This window comes from Channa argus, chromosome 9 (assembly GCF_033026475.1).
Source record: "Channa argus isolate prfri chromosome 9, Channa argus male v1.0, whole genome shotgun sequence".
Lineage (NCBI taxonomy): Eukaryota > Metazoa > Chordata > Actinopteri > Anabantiformes > Channidae > Channa > Channa argus.
Genome location: NC_090205.1, coordinates 18,344,972 through 18,364,635, shown reverse-complemented (window position 1 = coordinate 18,364,635; position 19,664 = coordinate 18,344,972). Strand labels below are relative to the sequence as shown.

At 36.6% G+C, this 19,664-nt stretch overlaps 1 protein-coding gene across 6 annotated transcripts in view; it reads right to left on the bottom strand.

The window, feature by feature from the left end:
- LOC137132423 (dehydrogenase/reductase SDR family member on chromosome X-like) overlaps positions 1–19,664 on the bottom strand; it is a 45,687-nt gene that overhangs the window by 9,491 nt on the left and 16,532 nt on the right. For 5 of the 6 annotated variants that reach the window (XR_010915118.1, XM_067514822.1, XM_067514820.1 and 2 more), the window contains exons 3-5: positions 12,728–12,796; positions 1,499–1,600; positions 319–526 (exon numbers count right to left, since the gene is read on the bottom strand). Coding sequence is in view for 5 of the 6 variants with exons in the window: in XM_067514822.1 (XP_067370923.1) it covers positions 319–526; positions 1,499–1,600; positions 12,728–12,796 (379 nt within the window). In the remaining variant the exon portion in view is untranslated. The remainder of the gene's footprint in view (positions 1–318; positions 527–1,498; positions 1,601–12,727; positions 12,797–19,664) is intronic. The other variant, XM_067514819.1, reaches the window with a different exon arrangement.

Here is a 19,664-nt window from a genome sequence, read left to right as displayed (position 1 = left end):
CTTCTGGACTGTGTCACTGCTACCAGGGACAATACTGAGCCTAATGAAACCAGAAGTTGCCCAATAATGCCAGTCTGATATGTTTCGGCTTAAAATATTCTTGCAATTGAAACATGTTTAAGCTATACAATAAGCTACTACATGTAACATACAGTAGCTTATTATGCAAATCATCAGTAATGTAATTCCTCATGATTGTGATGGCAAAATATTGCTAGTAAAGCTCTAGTATTTCTTCTGTAGTAAGCATCTCATTAGCAATTTTGTATATATACTGTATCCATATACTCTATGTGTGTGCAAGTTGCATGAACTTACCAGCTATTTAAATCATTTAGTCTGATATTGCCAATACGATGGGCAGAAGAGGAGACGTTGACCACACGGGAGAAATTATGGCATTTCCCAGAAGCCTTCAATTTGTCCAGGAGAAGCCAGGTCAACAGGAAGTGACCTAGGTAGTTAACTCCAAAGTGCTGCTCAAATCCATCTTCCGTACGACTCTCAGGAATCAGCATGACACCAGCTGGACACAAAAACACACACAAAAACATTTCATGCACAAAAATTTGGCTTTATACGTATCAAACCTTGTGTAATACTAATTTGGATACGATTAATCATGTCAAAGGGGCGGCTGTATCTCAGTTGGTAAGGCTATACACTACATCCTGACCGATCCCCGGTCCCAGCTATATGTCGAAGTGTCTCTGGGCAAGATACCGAACCCCCAACAGCCTACTCCCCTCCCCAGCAAATTATTAATTTAAATTAGGCTTCTTCAACAGAGAATAACAGTGCCCATCTTCCGTCCACTACAAAGAAGGTAGTTGTGTAGCCCTAAATTACATGTCTATTTACACTTCAACCTTCAGAAATAATATTACCCTACAGACTTTTGAGGTGGTTATATTTAAGACTTCTATATCAGCTTTAAACTGCCCTGTCCAGGGTAACAGACTTGGACCTCTACAGACTATGTCGCTCTACAGACCATCAACTGATACTTTGTGAAAGAATGTGGTGACAAAATTTTTCACACAATCATTGCAGTGACATTGTACTTATATATATTGCCACCCTGATCTGACCCTTTAAGCAAAGCCTTTTTGGCACTTACTGTAATACTGATATTTGCAGTGGAAATATCAGTTATGTAAGATTACTGTCAATTGTGTAATTGGTTTAAAGATACAGTTTTTATGACTACATGAAGCCAGCCTTTGAAGTACATCCAGAAAACATAGCTGGTTTCAAGTACGAATACTGGAATATTATATAATGAAGGGGCAGAACGGGGGTGGAGTGGTTAGCGCTGTCGCTTCACATCTAAAGGTTGTGGAGTTTGCGTGGGTTTGATAAATCTAAATTTGGTTGTCTGTCTGTGCATGTCTCTATGTGTTGGCCCTGAAATAGACTGGCAACCTGTCCAGGGTGTACCCCGTCTCTCCCGTGATGACAACCCCTATGGCTACAACATGAAATTTCCATTATTTACCGTTATTGATCAGTATGTTCAGCGGAAGCCCCCGCTCCTTGAAGTTCTGGACAAACTGCCGGACACACTGCAAAGAGGCTAGGTCCAGTTTCTTGAACTCCACTAGAATAGACATGAAAACACACACACACCCACACACACCCACAGACACACACACACACACACACACACACACACACATCAGAGCCATTGTAAATGGATTATTTCTGCTGGCTATTTTAGCTGTAAAACATCAAAGAGTGTATTAATCATATCTGAGGGTTCTTTCACTACAATACTAGCAGCCCTCTGCATCTGTTGCTTCAGCATATTATATCAAACCCAATACTTTTTCCTGTGCTCCATCAAAGCTTAACACACCATTATATCAGGTGTAATGTAGGATAAGACACAGGTAGGAAGGCAAAGTCCAGAAGCTGGTATCATCAGAGCACGAAAGGGACTCAAACTCTGTGTGTAAAGGCTTACAGAAGAATTCTTTAAGAGATAATGAACACTAACTTGAAAAGACATATGAAAGACATATATTCTGAGTATGTGTACTGTAATAGTGGATGGACAACTTTTTTGTATTTTGTCACCATGCTGTTTGTTTCTGTTTCAGTCTTATGCTTACATTCATACCAAGCTTGATAGTAAGTAGATGAAGAGTAATATATTTAATTAGTTTTGTTTCCATTCATTTAAATACTTTGGGAACTCTTTACTATAATTCTAAGATAATACACTCACTACAATAGAAAATGAACACAAATTTGAATAAGGCCTTATGTTCTCCTTTATTATACTGTTGTTAACTCTAACGCTAGTTTGTGACATTTATATCACATTGGTGGGTCAATGTCTCCATTTATTTGTTGAGCTGCATGATACAGGCTCAAAAGAGACATCTAGATATGACTTTTTAAAAAATGTATTTTAAAGTCTAATACGGGTTCAGTATTTGGATGTCCAGAGAGGACTTCTTCATTCTGTTAGTGAATTATGGAATTAGTAGGGTATTTGGTAGGGCTGCTATTTGACTACAAAGGAACTGTCCAGCAGAGTGCCTCACCTAAGCTGGTATCTGCCTCACTGGATGCAGACTGCAGCTCCGTTGTGTGTGTGTACGAGCTGCTTCGCCCTCCGTTACACAGATAGCAGAGAATCCACATTTTTCTCTATGTCAAATTTAGAAGTCCAGTACTCATCCACACAACGCCTTTGGACATATTCAAAGATGTATAGTAAATCCATTATCTGAACATCTACACAAGACAAAATCTTGATGTTTACAGATTTGTATTTCAGATTTAGGAACCTGGACATCTGGTATGGACCCATTTTGAAGCTCAGTAGACATCCAAAACAGATTTCAAACAAAGATTTGATGTTTGTGTGTGCTGGGGTGTGTGTGTTAATGACTGTGAAGCAGAACCATCCTAAAGGTTGTGCTCTGAGGCAAATACTGGAGACAATTGCACTTTCAGTCTCAAGATATCTGTCTATGATATGTTATGGTTATTTACATGTACAAGTTAAATATATATACATCTAAATAAGAGTTTAGAAAACTGCCAACATCTAGTACAGGTTCAGTGTACATTCTTGCAGGATCTATTTTAGAAATCTGAAATTGATTAAAATTGTAAGTTAAAAATAATTCTAAAAATCCTTATCATGATTCCTTTACTGAAAGAATCAGCCAGCCTGTATTCGGCCAGCATTATTTCATTGGATTCTTCACCTGGTTTGGTTTGTTGCCCCCTGTGTAAATGTGGGTGGTTTTAGCTCAGGAGGAAAGCAAGTTTTCCAGCCAATGGCAAAGACAGCTGTTCTATTCCTGGCTCCTTGAGTCCACATGGTTACATACAAAAGACATCCTGAAAAGACATTGCTAAAATGTAAATTCTGGCTACTGTCTGCTAGTGACTATTAATAGATGTCCATGGCACGTGCAATACAAGACCTGTGCTGTTTTTATTTATTAATTTACATTCTCTTCTACATGGACCACCGGCTGGTCAGGGTAACATCCATTACTTCAGACATGCAGCATTAACTTTATCTGTTCAGAAAATAACACACATTTTGCAATCAACTGTATATGTAATACTTCGTTACAAGAATTCAAACTTCAAGGATTCAACTTAAAATTCAGGATGGAGATGCTATTTTTAACCACCTAATGAACATTAGCTTAATGGATAAAATGCTCATTATACATTATATTTAAAATGTATAAAATTATTAGCAGAATTTGGATATTTTGTTACCATTCAGATCTTTTAAAAACTTATCAAACAATAATCCCAACAGACCCCAAAATGCATACTAGGCTAATAGGTCTGTGGATGATGCAGTCAACCTTTTGCTGCGAAATATCTTCTAGCATCTCAAGAAGACTTTTTGACTTTAGCTCAACATTTGACACCATTGTACAGGAGCTCCTCCCCACTAAGGACTCCTAGCTGACATTTCCTTAGCCTCTCTGATTGCAGATCCTCAACATCCTGTCAGACAGGAGGCAGTGTGTGAGCCACCCACTGGTCATAAACAGATGCTCCATGACAAAGCCTAACAGAGGAGGTTCCTCCTAAGGCAGTACAAGAAACTCAATCTGCTATAGGCAGCACTAGTCAGGTTTTACACTACAGTCCATCTTGATGTTATCCATTACTTTCCAGCACAGCACAGCAATAAAAAAAAAAAAAAAATCACACAGAGGCTGCAGTGCTTTTTCTGCTCATCTAAAAAGATAATTGACTGCAAACGTCCTTCCAGTGGTGAGATGCACTCGTGCCAGGCCAAGTAACATGCAACGAGATGTCCAACTCATGCCACCCTACACATTAAAATTTTGACCTGCTTTACAATCCATAAATCCCTCCACCAGCATCTTTCCAAAAGAAGTTTAGCACTGATCTGTACAGACTTAAACCAGACCCCACCCACTGCATTCCACCTCCACAGTTTTATCATTATCTGCTACTTAACCCCCCTTCTGCTTCTCCAAAGCTTTTTATTTGAACCTAGTGTTAGGTTTTTACTTATTTTTTGCTTTCTCCTTTACTTATAATTGTGATAAATAAAAGCACGCATCCACGAAAAACAACCTTCTCAATCCAGACAGGACTGCAGAATCCTTTCTAATCTTAAACATTAAATTGAAATCTCATCTCTTCAAGAAATGTTTTAAATTGTTCTACTATCTTCTATCCTCATCTGCACATACACTGTGAGCTTTAATTAAATTTCCTAGCATGCCTAGATGGAACATATTCTGGGAAAGGAAAATTATTATAAGACTAATTACAACTTTTTGATTTATGGTTATGTAAATCTTTAAAATCAAATTGTTATTCACTGTCATACGAATATGTTTTGGGGCGTTCAAAGCCAGTTCCTCCTTACCAGTTTTACTTTTTATTAACAGTAAGAAAATTACAACCTGTTTTTCAAAATTTTCATAGTTCATAGATGTGCAATGTAATCAGTAATTTTAATATTTACAATAACACTTTCTATTACTTGTAACCTGGATCTTGTTATTAAAACATTGAGAATATAATATATTATAACTCCTTATAATTCAAATGACTATAGGGAGAGAGGACTGAGATGGAGGGGTTCGGTGGAGCTTTTTGAGAAAAAGGCCATTGTGACAGATGAGAGCGCAGCCGTCCTCGATAAAGGTCTGATAGCAACCTTATCTTCAAACAATGTCAGTCATCTCCTGCTAGCTGAGTGCAAGTGTGTTTGTTTGTGTCTGTGTGCACATACAAGTGGCAGTGTTGGTGGTGTTTCAGGTAGATCATACAGTGGGGGAGGTCACCGTTGTGAGGACTAATTCTCACAGCTACAGAGAGTGTAATAGGGTTATGACACTTTTAAGGTTAATATTAAAATAAGGTTTAGATTTGGGTAAGAGGTGGGCTTAGCTGTGATGAATCAGGTTAGGTTAAGGGGGTGGCAATGAACTATGTCAATGTGTGCTCTAACAACCTCAGAAAGATCCCTCTGTGTTTATATGTATACATGTAAAGTCTTTAATAAACTGTGTGAACAATTTTTATTTTAAATACCACCCCTGTGATGAATTTTGTACCAGTCCTTAAAAATTCAAAGGCATTTTCAAGTGTTTTAAACTGTGTGTAAATTGTGTGTGTGTCCGTGTGTAAAATATTGAAGGAAAATTGAAAAAAAAAATGGAAGCAAAGACAGCAGGTCTGTGCATTTAATGACCTCTGTAATAGGTCATAAGCATGTTTGTTCTTTCAGTGTGTTACACACTGAAAGAACAAACATGAACAAACACATCCAGTGTTCTCTTATTTGACTCCCTTGAGGCAAAGCATTTTCAGGCAGGCAAGTCATACCTAGAAATCCCACTGGGAGTGAAATTCCATTGATTGGGTGTCAGCTTGCTGCTGCCCAACTTCAATTAAGACCCCAGGATCTTCTATCAATAAACTTTGCACAGCTATGTAAAAATTGGCACAAAATGTTTAAACTCACTTTTCTCTCAACATTTCCACAATCTTTCCACGAGAAAATGGCAGATGAGCCGCAGTAGAAAACTTTTAAAATGATAAGTAGTCTACGTCATGACGTTATGCGCACGCTGTTATGGGAAAACTAATTGAAGCACTTCCACTCAAATAGTAATGTCAGGTGCATGGAACAAATAGGGGTTTTAAGTTGATTTAAACCACAAAACTGCAAAGTAGTCACTAAAGATTCAATAAAGCAAAAATCTACGTAAACCTATATTAAAAACTTAAGTTAGACAAACAACAGTGTAGGGAGGGACTGTGTTGGTTAGGTTTTTGTTCTATGTGGCTTTTCATAGTTTGGTTTGTAACAGGCAGTTTTAGAGGTCAGCAGTAGCTCTTTCTTTCTAACTAACTTTTCTATGAGACCCTAAAGATTATATGTCTATATGTATGTATATCAATGTGGGTGTGTGTTTTATCCAAATGTAAAAATATTAGAGTTGAGTTAGTTGTTAGTCGCTAAATATGAGGTTGCTTCGGAAAGTGCATTTTAAATTTATTCAAAAATGGACACATTTTAATTATTGCATATCAATCTAAACTCTAAATAATGACACAAACGAAAGGGCATTTTTAAAAATATTTGCAAATTACTCAAAAATGGATAAAGAAAAGCAATTTGGCATTGAAGAAGGCACTTAAATTCAGAAGAGATACAGAAATGTTTTTTATAAAAGCCTGGGAAACAAAGTTATAAGTGAATTAAGATTAGCTAAGTCTTTTTATTTTTGCATAATGGAAGAGGTTAAAAGTAATAGCAATAGTAAAATACTTCAAAAAATGTGCATAATCTCACAAGGAGTATTTTGTTTTTGTTTTTGAAATCTCATTTACTGTATTACTCCTTTGAAGCAGTTACTATCATCATCTACTCTCAAGTCCAGTGGAATACAGTTTTTTTGTCTAGTGAGACCAAAACTGAGCTTTCTGGTTATCACTTCCCTCCATGCTGACAAAAGCCAAACACTGCTTATAATTCCCATTGTGAAGCATCATGGCGGCAGCATAATGCTGTGGTGATGCTTCTCCGCAGCAATCCCTGGAAGGCTTGTAATCGGGAAATGGTAAAATGACTGCAGCTAAATATAATCTTTGAGTAAAGCCTGATGGAGTCTGCATGAGAATTGTGACTTGGGAGAAAATTTGTTTTCCAGCAAGACATGTGCCCCAAGCATATAAAAAGCTTTACACAAGTGGTTTTAAAACAACATGCTAATGTTCTGCACCATCTAAGTCATGCCCCGACCTCAATCCAACTGACAATTTTTGGCTGGGCTTGAAAGAAAGTGTTAAATGTCAATCCCAATGCAACCTCACAGAGCTTGAACAGTTTTGTAAAGAATAAGTAAAAATTGCAGTGTCCAGTTTAGAACTGGGCACCGTGTTAATTTGATTCATGTTTCTTATTGATTCTGGTTACTTTTGATTCTCTGTTTCAATTACAGAATGGTTAAAAACATTAGACCTTTTAAAAGGGTCTAATGTTTAGTTAACAAAAATATCTATTTTTTATTGTTGTTCCTGTTCCTCAGTCTGATGCATTTTTGTTATCTCTACCACATAATTGGATACTAACCACAGCCAGACTATAGGTGACAATAGTGAGCAAATATATGCTACACCAGAATAAAGACAAGACAACTCTGCATTCGAGAACACACTTGGAAAGACTAAACAAAGGTGATATTTTTGCATTAATGTGTTTTCAGACACTGTGATCCACTTTTAAAAGAAAAAAGACACATAGGCTCATGACTTCAGGGTTGGTTTTACAAGAGTGTTTTCTGCTCTGAAATACTGAAGTGCACAGACCTTTATCGTTTTTGCAAGATGGATCCGGAACTGTGTTCTGTGCAGTGAGAAGAGAGTCTCAAACAGGGTTAGGACAATGCAAGACATGGACAAACACTCTATAGTCCTTCATCATGACCAAGTGCTGCATTGTCAATGTGATACTTATCCAAATGTTCATGTGTACTTAATCTACCAACAGCTCACAAGTCTTGATTACCAAACAGGAAGTTGGAGGTCTGAAAGGTTTATATAGCAGAGGGTAAATCAAAGGAGTTTCGTGGTTTTCTGAAAAATACTCTTAAAAATACCGTTAATTAACATTTATTGTTAACCTTCCCAGGTGAGATAAATTATAATAATATATTAAAAACATTTGTATATTGTGTCTATAGAACAAATTTGTATTAATTAACTGTATTAATGAGTAGTAGCTTGTCTTCGTAGGAGGGGCTTGAGGTATATAAGGCCTGGAATACTAGCTCCTCGAGAGTTTTTGTTTTACTGCAGTTTATGGGTAGACCTGCAGCTAGCTGCCCAGTAGCAATGGGCATAGCTTAGTTCTTCTATTCTGTTGAGTTCAGGTTTCTTATTTTGTTTTGGTAAATTTTTGTTTTATTTTGTTGTTATTTTTTAATATTTTTGTATATAGTTTATCACAAATCCTCAAAACCAGTTTGAACTGCTGTTTGTCTGGATCACTGTAAATAAATCTCACACTGAGTCAAGTATACCCCTGGCCCCCTGCGTGGATTTCCTCCACCACCCGGCCAAACATTACAGTAACATTGGCCATGCATGTTAACTAAACAAATCCCCTGCTGTCGTCTTGATGCAGAACATTGTCGTGTCAACAGGTTGTCCTTGCAGACAAGCAGCCTTTGTTTTAAATCGATCAGCAGAAGGCAAGTTCAGGACGGCTTTTCTATTCATTTCTAATTTGGATCAGAGGTTAAATAAGTAGCTTTACACTATATTCAGATACACAAAGAAAATACATAAAATCTCATTCTTATGAAAAAGCATTTTTTTCACAGAAGGAAAAGCAAGTGTAAATAAATCAATGATTCTCTTTATTCACTTTGATAAACTAGTACTTTACTGGCATACTACAACACATCATTAACATTATTGGTAACACATTTTTCACTATGACAATAAAAAGGCCTATTCCATTAAAAGGTAAAGATGCCACATTTATTACTGTTTGACCGCACTTACTACTGCCAACAAAAACAGTTGGCTGTTTTTGGAATTACTTCCGAACAAAGACACTTGAACGCACTGTGTCACACTTATGAATTTTGAATTCTTGAAGGGGGCAAAAGTCAAAAGATGGTTTCATAGAAGTATAGCAATTTCCAAGTCTTCAGAGCTTGCACGCCACCAACTTCCTTCTCCCCTTTCAATTTCCTCTACAACAAAATCAGCTCTCTTTTTATCTCAATCTGTTGCTCTGTCAAAAAAGAGTCACAGTTGCTTCTGTCATTATCAGCACAAAATTATAACTATTTTCAACTTTTTTCTATAAAAAAATTATGTTACATTTTTTTCTCGCTATACCTTAGAATGCACAGAAATGTCCCTGACAATCAAATTTTTTTTACATATTTTGCAGCACTGTCATGCTTTCAATATAGCCTCCGCATATAACTGATATAATATGAGCACAGTTTACAAACTGCATAGCAGGTAATTAGAAGGTAAGTTTGTCGATGTGCAGCATTACACAAAACTAATAGAAAAAGAGTTTAGTTTTTTCCTTTCATGCTGTAGCATCTTCAGCTATTTCTGGTATATCTGGCATTTAAATAAACTATAAAAGAATGCTTCTCTTACCAAAAATCCACTTTTTTTTTTACCTGGCTGTAAAAAGCATCTTCTGTCCTGAAAGTGACAACAGCAGATTTGATAAAGCTGGATTAAACTTAAATCCTATAATAAAATGCACCACTGGTAAACCCTCTCTCCATCACAAAAACACTGTCCAAATGAAGCTTAAGAATTAAAAGAATGAATGGATTGTCCTTTCTGAAACCACTTCTTATGAGACCCAGACAAGTATATAGTTTCAGTTTCAGCTGACTGATAAACAAAAGTGCTATCCAAGGATGTTAAGTCTGGCCATCATGCCAATGTGAGCTCTTCCACAGACTTTTATTTAGCTGATGTGGGAAAGAGGAGCCTGGCGGTGACCCAGTCAACTCCAGCTTGTAGTGTTAATAGGATGATGCTCTCCCAAGTCAAGACAGTTATATCCGAATTAGTGTATATTGAAAACCTAACAAAGTATAAACCACTAAAGCACAAAAGCACAGACATCCATGCCTTGTACATACAGAACATTTGCAACACAATGGATTTCCAGAATTCCACACAATGAAATACTAGTATTGACAAATCATATCTTCAAAAGGTGAGTTTCTTTTGAGGTGAGTTTGAAGGCGCCTTGTTTAATTACGTGACTGTACAACATAACAAATGTGACCGCAAATAATGTTAATTGGAGTGAAAGTGCTTTGCAAAATAATGGACGTTTTTGTGAGAGGAGAGCAGCTGGGTTACCTGAGACAAACTTCAACGTGTGTTAGGAAGACAAACAAACACCACACACACAGGTTCCAGTGCTTCATACTGTTAATCTGGGCCTATGGTTTAAGGCAAAAAGTGTTACTTTCAAGTGCACCGTGACTAAAGTTAGTGGACAGACAGCAGAGCCTGTGGCAAAAATACAGAAATACTCTGTATCTGCGTGCATGTGTGTTTATAAAAGTTAAATTCTTTAAGCCTCATTGACTAAAGCCCACTTGCAGTCTAAAGTGATTAGCATATTTTCACAGGATTGTACTAGAGGTTTTCTGGGGACAGTACCTTTGTTATGGTGGGCAATACACTGTATACCCAATGGGATCAAAGTACACATTTGTATAATTGTCCTAATTTGTACAACACACATACACACAAAGCAAAACATACTGATAAGTAACATTCTGACTGTATAGTGTCTTTTTTTTTTGGACATGGATTTAGAAAAAAAGTAGATTATACTTAGAATCCACAGAAACTACGTAGTGTCCTTAAAAACATATTAGATTTGGCCTAGGCACCAAACTCCAAACTGTATATTCTACGTTGCTTCTAATTTCTCATAAGAGACAAATGCACAAACACTAAGAAGAATGTCAAAGGGCGTCTGGACAAAGACGTGAAATGCTCTTGCCTCACATACTAATGAGAATCCATTACTGTCTCGTCTCATTCAAATATGCTCAAACACACGCATCAGCACATTCACATTCAGTGCATAAGCATCTGGCTACAGACATCCCCCTTGTTGCCCACGCCTCAGTGCTTGCCAATTACAAAAGAAGTAATCAATTCCACCATGGCCCCATCCAGGGAAATCGACTTCAATGACACCAGCTACATGGCCAATGCCTCAGTACCTGTCAGCCACTTACACACTAGCAGGGACCCAGCCAGCTGGCTTTCTGATGCTCTCCGCTGCAAGGCTATGCAACTTGCTTCCAAATTGGCAGTGCTACATTTAATATCGAACATAACGTGTTGTTTGCTCCATTATGAGAACCTGAACTAGAAACAATTTCAGTTGAAACAGACTTGCTGTTATCTTACAATCAGTGTCTTTCTCACCGGAGGTGGACTTAACAGATGTGTATTCAATAAGACAATGTATTACATCAACCTAGTAGGACCTCTTCAGTAATAATCAGTCATATGTTCCCATAGCCTTTAATAATCGTTTAATAATAGCATCTTTGTACATTTAAGACAGTGGAATTAGTTATAATTGGCTCATTGATGGTTTGAATATTACTATTCGTTCAGCCAAGCAAAACCAACTAACAGTTTCATTTAGTGGTAAATTACTACATCACTTTTAATTTACAAGAGTATGAACTAGGATTAAATAAACTATATATCATAACCAATCTACATAGGCTACTTTCCTACCATTTGTAGTTTAGCAGAAGTGACAGGTCTAATGGTGCTGACTGAAACACCACTAAAATTATTTAACATTGTGTATTCTAATATGAAAATATTTTGTATTTAACAATACTGACAATACTGACAACAGCATTGAGAAAGTACTAAAAGATCTGTACAAAGAAAGAAACCCATTGTAATCCTTTTTAAAAATGCTAATTTATAAAATTGCTATTGATCTTTGCATTTGTAAAAATCTATGTACATCCCCTGAGGAAAACAGCTACTGTCATATCCTGCAAGGTGGTTAAAACTCAAGGCCATTAGCTACAGGATAACTTATGAGACTTCTTTGTTACAAGCCTATGGTGGAATTTATGGATCTGTGAAGGTCAACTGAAACCATTTCTCAACATGGGAGTTGTAAGCTTTAGTCAATGCTATAATAAATCTACCGCTATCATTTGTCTCCTCTCATCTCCATCATCTTCTGTACACCTTCATTGCACCTCCACTTCCCCCTTATTTTTTCATGTTATTTTTTTATATTTGCCTGAATGTCATGTTCTCTTTACCCCTCTCTGCCTTCTTACTTGGCATAGCTCACCGATTTCCCACCTCAACCCACCACCCCACATTTTAGTTGACTCATCTTGTCTTCTTCTCCTGCCCCTTTCCTTTGTATCCTCCTGATTCCCACCATGCTTCTGCAACACTCTTGCCATTGTATAACCATCGTGGAAGCTCTGTGCTTGTGTGTATACCTGCAAGTGTACAATTATATGTGTGTGTTTAAAAAAAACTGTAAAAACAGGCCTGAGGGATTCACACTGCTGCAGCTCTGCCCTTTATCTTCTAATATTGGCATACTAACATAAGTGCACACGGGCACAAGCCTTTGTATGCCTTTGTGTAGTTGTGCATGTGTTCATGGTTATGTTTGCAAAGTTACCTTTGGCCTCTTTGTGCTCTTCACAGATCCTCCTGACGGCTGCCAGACCCTCCTGCTCATTCTTTCCACCTGAAGGGGTAAGAGACACACAAACAAGAGAAATTAACACAAGGTCTGACAAGCTCTTAGATGTTTGTATAAAACAATACTGTTTCTTTGTTGTTGTCAGCCATCTGTTTTTTTCATTTTATAAAAAAATACTGTAGTTACAACAAGTGGGCTTCAAATGAAAGGAGTTCTTCACACGAACATTTAGCCCTTAATGAATTTTTTTTAAATATTAAAGTAAATCCAGTAAATCCATCTGCTTCAATCAGGAGCTTGTTTCTAAATGTGGTTTGAAATAAGACTATACCTACTGTACTTCTGAATATTAATTTTGAAATGAAAATCAAATGAAACCAGTGTCAGGTAGACAAAATCAAACGCACAGTGAGGGATGTGTACTGATAATATCCTAATAATACTTAACTTATTTCTTCTACAAACTTCCCAAAACTGTGTGCAGATACTCTAAGTGAAAGATATGGTCATTGACTTTGAGACCCTCTTTTTTAAAAAAAAAAAATCATGTGCATCATCAAACACAGACATATGGTACAGAGCAAATTACATCTATAACATTAATTACATCTGTTAGTTTTAAGGTTGTGGTGGAAAGAAGTTAGTATGGTCACTCTGACCAGTCTGTGGCTACAAAGCGCCATATGTAAGCAAATTGTGATAATGTGTGTTCTGACACCTGTCAATTATGGCCAGCATTGCATTTTTACCATGCCGACACCTGTCACCCACCACAATATTAAAACCAACAGTTGTATTTAATGCTGTGGCTGATCAGCATATACTCTCACTGCCTATGAATAAGCACTTTAAATTGACTTGACTAATGATTAATGACTAATTGATTAACTGATTTGTCAATGGACAAAGTCTTAACAATGAATTACTGATCAATCATTATCTGGATTCCACTTCTCAATGTTCTGCTTGCATGCTAAAGGAATGCACAATCGTTTTAACACAAACAAATAGCCACCACTAACCACACACACACACACACACTCACACACACACACACAGAGACACTCTAATCATAGATTATCATGCAGACCTTTTCAAGGGCACAGCATCATTTAGACTGATGCACTGTGATTCAGGCTGGCAGAAGGATATAACTCTTCAGATATGTCACAATGGTAACACAAACACACACTTAGGCAACAAGCATAACAGGCTGCTCTACAACAGGCTTCTCAACTTGTGAGAATGTCACTGTCACGGAGAACACTGCATATCATTAAGTGCACATTTCACAGAACTGCTTGTGGTCAGAGCTCTCTTTTATAATAACCACTGAATAAAAACATTACCTATGGAAATAGTTTGCTTACTTAGTTGTTTGGGCTAGGGGTTGGAAATATAACCTAATTAATATACTTAAATATTCTTGCTCCAGCTGAACTAATTAATATACTGAGCAAAATAATGAGTTAGCTAAATTTTGAGATACAAACTTTAACAGAATATTAATTTATTTGTGAGATAACCCCCCTTGAAATCTTTTATGCTTGCTGTGACAACGAGATGTTGAGATGACTGCACTTGTCTGTTGCGATGCATATATTTAAAAAAGCTTGGAAATGAGTGTAACTGAAACACTTTAGAAATATAGTGATGCACAATGAAAAATGGGGTTTAAAGTCTGTCATAATTATGTATAGCTGCAAGAATGACAAAAATAATGAATAAAAATTAAAATGTAAGTGTACAATACTTGCCTGTAACCTAGTACATAATACAATAATGTTGTGTCTCATAACAACCAGATATACAGTAACTACGACCTGGGGTTGTTTCAATTTCTCACTCTAATTGATGTACATGTTGCATCATGTGTATCTGGTGTCAAAGGCATAGAAATGATTTGTCAAGCTCTACGATCAATGTTTTGCTAATCAATAAGTGTATGATTGAGGAGTGAAGATAATCAGTGTACAACTTGAGGCTGTCATTCATATTTCTGGTTTGCACAGAATGGCTTGTGTTGTAAAATACAGTAATTTCTTTATACTTTTTCAGGCAGTGTGTACCAAGAAGTTGTTGTCTAGCGCATTGTAATGTTTAATCATGAATAAAAAATTATTTTACAGATAAGACCAATGCTGAAAAGGAGCTTGAATGCTTATTTTGTGAGATTCTGTGACCAACGTGTATTTTTTTATCATTATTGTGCACAGAGAAGGTCATTTCTCACCCCTTTCAAAGACTGGCTTATTGGTGTAAATGGAAAATCACATTTCCCATGGTACATCTGGTAAACCTGCACACTTTTTGGTTATCAAGAATGGAAAACAATCATCACAACAGCATGACTGATTATTCATTGTTGAATTTCATCATGTGTTGTGTAACCAATTTGGCCCGTGGAGACGTTTCCCACTGTAACAAATATAAAAATTTAGGACAAAGATGACTTCCTTTTGACATCCACTTTATCAAACCCACATATAACAATGTGTTATTTAATGGCAAAGCTAATCTAATAGAACTTTTTTTAGAGTAAAATAATGAAGTGATGTGTTCAGCTATTATTCTGCTAATTGGAAATCATAATAAAGAGTTCTTTTCATCTACCTTCATTCATGCTTCATAAAATGGAAGCTGTAATCATTATGAAACAGAAGTAAATACTGATTTCTTTCTGTAATCTGTGGTAATATGAATTACAAATGAACTTGTCTTTGAAGGAAAAAGACTAAAAAAAGAAATCTTCCTAGTAAAAATCCATAATTACTGCTGTTTTTGTTTTTATTCTTGTCCCTTTAAGCGTTGGCATTACTTCACAAAAACTCATGTTTGTACATTTATAGCCATTTCATTCCACTTGATACATTTTACAATTCAACAAAACTGTCCTAATTTTATTTTATTATGTTGTCTTAAAAATAAACATTTTAAAACTAATTCTGCTCTTAAAACACTTCAAGAACAATTGCACGCTGGTTAATTTTCAGCTCTGGTATTAGACAGTGCAGAAGCTCAAACTATAAACTCTATAAACTCACACAAGCACTATGCTACCACTCCACCTGAAATATACATCCACTCCAATAGTAGAGATGAATCCACTCTACCATAAATACTCCCACTACATGAATTCTCTCGAGATTGGAATATGTGAAACAGAGAGACACTGAAACTCATGTGGAATCAACTTCAATACACATAGGATTATCTGGGTCTAAACCAGACACTTAAAGTCTGACTATTGATTTTGTGTGCATATTCATACATACTGTTCAAGGCACATTTCTGGTCTGACACTGACTTTGCAGGATAGCCACTAAATGACTGAAGCAGAATGCTTCAAGTTGGTGAACTAAAAATGCAGCATTGCCCTTGAAACCAAGCACATGAAAATATTTCGCACTGCATGTTGGATGTTAAAATTTCTCCGCATGAATTTTTGGTTTTGGAACAGAACAAATACCACAACCATCCACTAACAATATTTGTATGTGTGCATTGACATTTCATATCCTTTTGTTTTCTTTTTTTTACATATTAATATGGGTAACAGTGATTTTAAAAAAAACACTCCATGTCTGCTATACTAAACCTTTAATACTAGATTTTATTTATAAGACAGTAATGTGATGAGATTTTATATTAGTCTAACAATGTTTCTTCTCACCACAGAAAACTCTATGTCAAAAGGTGGGGCTGTGTCGTGTCCAAGATGCTGAATATGGAGATCAAACAGCTGTCAGTAATTACTGACACACTTCTGGTATGTGAACATGTAAACTCTTTGTGATTCATTCTTTTGAATCTGACACAAATCTGCCAAATTTAATTGCTTTAGCCAATATGTTCACATCCACAGCAACTAACTGTGCAATGGTGTGCATGTTAAATAATTTATTATACACCGTGAAATCAAGTTTTTTTCAAAGATAATATGCATAATATGCAAGACAAAATTGTTTTCAACAACACGCTGAGTTTTTCTAGTTTCCACTGGACATTTTCATTACATTTTAAATATAATGAGAGGTTATCTATAACTGTGCCTGTCTTGCAATAATGAATTAATTTACTGTGACAGTTCTGTACAAATTTGATTTAAATTTATGTTATTTATATTCTCCTTCTGTGTCAATAATTCATGCCCAAACCACTGCTGACTTTTGCACTCAGAAAAAAAGAATAATAAAAAAGCTAAATTTTTTATTTCATGGCAACAAATGGGTAACGGAAATTTTTATGTCTGTTTGCCCAATTAGAATTTATATACATCATGGTGGTTCACATGGACATCTTAGTTTACAAGCTTGTTTAGTTTCCAATTTAATTTCTAAGGAACAATAACAATTAAAACTAGTTCATCATTAGCATCAAGTTAATTACATTTGCAAGTATAACCTCTGGGTATACCAACCCTGGTATTTATATAAATACAGAATGTATAACTCCTCCATAGCCATTTAATATACTCAACAAGTGCAACTCTTCTTTTGACAGCCACCAAAGCCAGAGGTTTTGGTGGCTGGTTTATTATGATAACCTGGAAATTGAGTTACATTGAATCCATAACCGGTTAATGCAGACTACAAATAGAGAAAACAGTAAAACCTGATCCCGTTAGTTTAATGGGCACAGCCAGAATTACTTCGACCCCATGGGAGTGTACATTTGAGGAGACGCTTATGGCAGTTAGCTCAGCTGCCAGTTCTGTAGTGCTGCTCGGAGAAATGTTAGATGAAAAGGAAAATGCAGATGCTCACAATATAAAACGCAAGCAGACGCTTCCAGACAAAAAAACTGCAACAATAAAAACAATTAAACAGGATGCAATCTCATCCCTCCTGTGCCTCCACCACAGACAAAAAGGACAGATGTAACAGGTCAGGCTATAGCCAGCCAGTCTGATACTCTGGGAGATTGTAATTAAGGACGACAACATAACAGATCATTTTAGTGGTTGTGTTTTATAAAGTATTCATACTTCTTAAAACGTTCCACATTTTGTCACGTTACAACCACAAATGTAATTGTATTTTATGTCATAGACCAACACAAAGTGGTACATAATTGTGAAAGGAAAATGATTTTTACACGTACGTATCTGAGAAGTGTGGCGTACATTTGTAGTCAAACCCCTTTACTCTGACACCTCTAACTAAAATCCAGTGGAGCCAATTGCCTTCAGAAGTCAGCTAATTAGTGAAGAGTCCACCTGTGTGTAATTTATCCTCAGTATAAATACACCTGTTCTGTGAAGCCCTCAGAGGTTTGTTAGAGAACATTAGTGAACAAACAGCATCATGAAGTCCAAGGAACACACCAGACAGGTCAGGGATAAACTTGTGGAGAAGTTTAAAGCAGGGTTAGGTCAGATTAGACCAAATTTGAACTTTTTGGCCTAAATGCAAAACGCTATGTGTGGCTGAAACCTAACACTGCACATCACCCTGGACCTACACTTCCCACTGTGAAACATGGTGGTGGCAGAATCATGTTGTGGGGATTCTTTTCTTCAGCAGGGACAGGGAAGCTGGTGGTCAGGCTTGATGAGAAGATGGCTGGAGGCAAATACAGGACATTTCTTAGATGAAAACCTGTTAGAGTCTGCAAAAGACAGGGACGGAGGTTCAGCTTCCAGCAGGACAATGACCCTTAACATACAGCCAGAGCTACAATAGAAGGGTTTAGATCAAAGCTTATTCATGTGATCAGACCTATATCAATTTGAGATTCTGTGCCAAGACTTAAAGTGCTGTTCACAGACGGTCTCCATCCAATCTGACTGAGCTAGAGCAAACTTTTCACTCTCTAGAGCAGCAGTGGTAGAGACATAGCCCAAAAGACTTGCAGCTTTAATTGTCAACTAAAGGTGGTTCTACAAAGTGACGTGCAAATATAAATGCAGCATCAGATATTTATTTGAAAAGATTTTGAAAACCATTTACAATTTTCCTTTTACTTCACAATTACGTTCCACTTTGTGTTTTTCTATCACATAAAATCCCAATAAAAAACATTTACATTTGTGGTTGTAATGTGACAAAATGTGGAAGTTGGAGTCCCAACTAACATCCACATTCCATACACTGCATCAGTAATGATATTACTGCTCCAGAGACACTTTTTTGCTTCAGCTCTTTAGCAACTAGGAATCTACATCACACCCAAAACACACAAACTTTCTTAAAGCAAGAGGTTCAACTAGAGAAATTAACACCAATGAACTGTAGATAGTGTTAACAACAACAGCATGCAATAATCTGACTTTTTATAAAACAATGCTCCTAGATGTGTTTCTGAGAACAAAACCTATTCCGTGTTCTTCTGAGCCTTGGATTAGAGGGATCAACAAAAGGCTGAGGTGAGTAAAGGAGATGAGTTATTAGTCACAGGTAAGGCCTTGAACCTCATCACATTACCAAGAAGACAGAGCAGACATCAGAGGTGCAGTGATCAACATATTTAAGGAGGTGGCTGTGGGTGATAGAGGATGAGGAAGTGATTGATGTAGTACATCACCATGGTAAGTGAGTACTTGATGTCACTTCAAGAAGGTCGAAGGTAAGATATATAGGTAGAAATAATGTGCAATATACAATAAAAATTATACTATACTCTTTACGGACAATGGGAGTTAATTCACTTGAATATCTATTTACACTTCTTTCTGTTTTCCATATCGTTTAGACATGGTTCATCAACACATTAGATTTAAATCAAACATCTGTGTCAGAAACCCTAACCAACAAAAGGGAAACACCTTTGTTTCACCATCTCAAACACAAACTTCACTAATACAATGAGGGAAAAAAAAAACTTCCTTTCTGTTCTTTCTTGCACTTGCATCACACGAAATGTGATGTTCAACACTTTTTGATATGACTTCACTTTGATGTTTTCTCCTTCA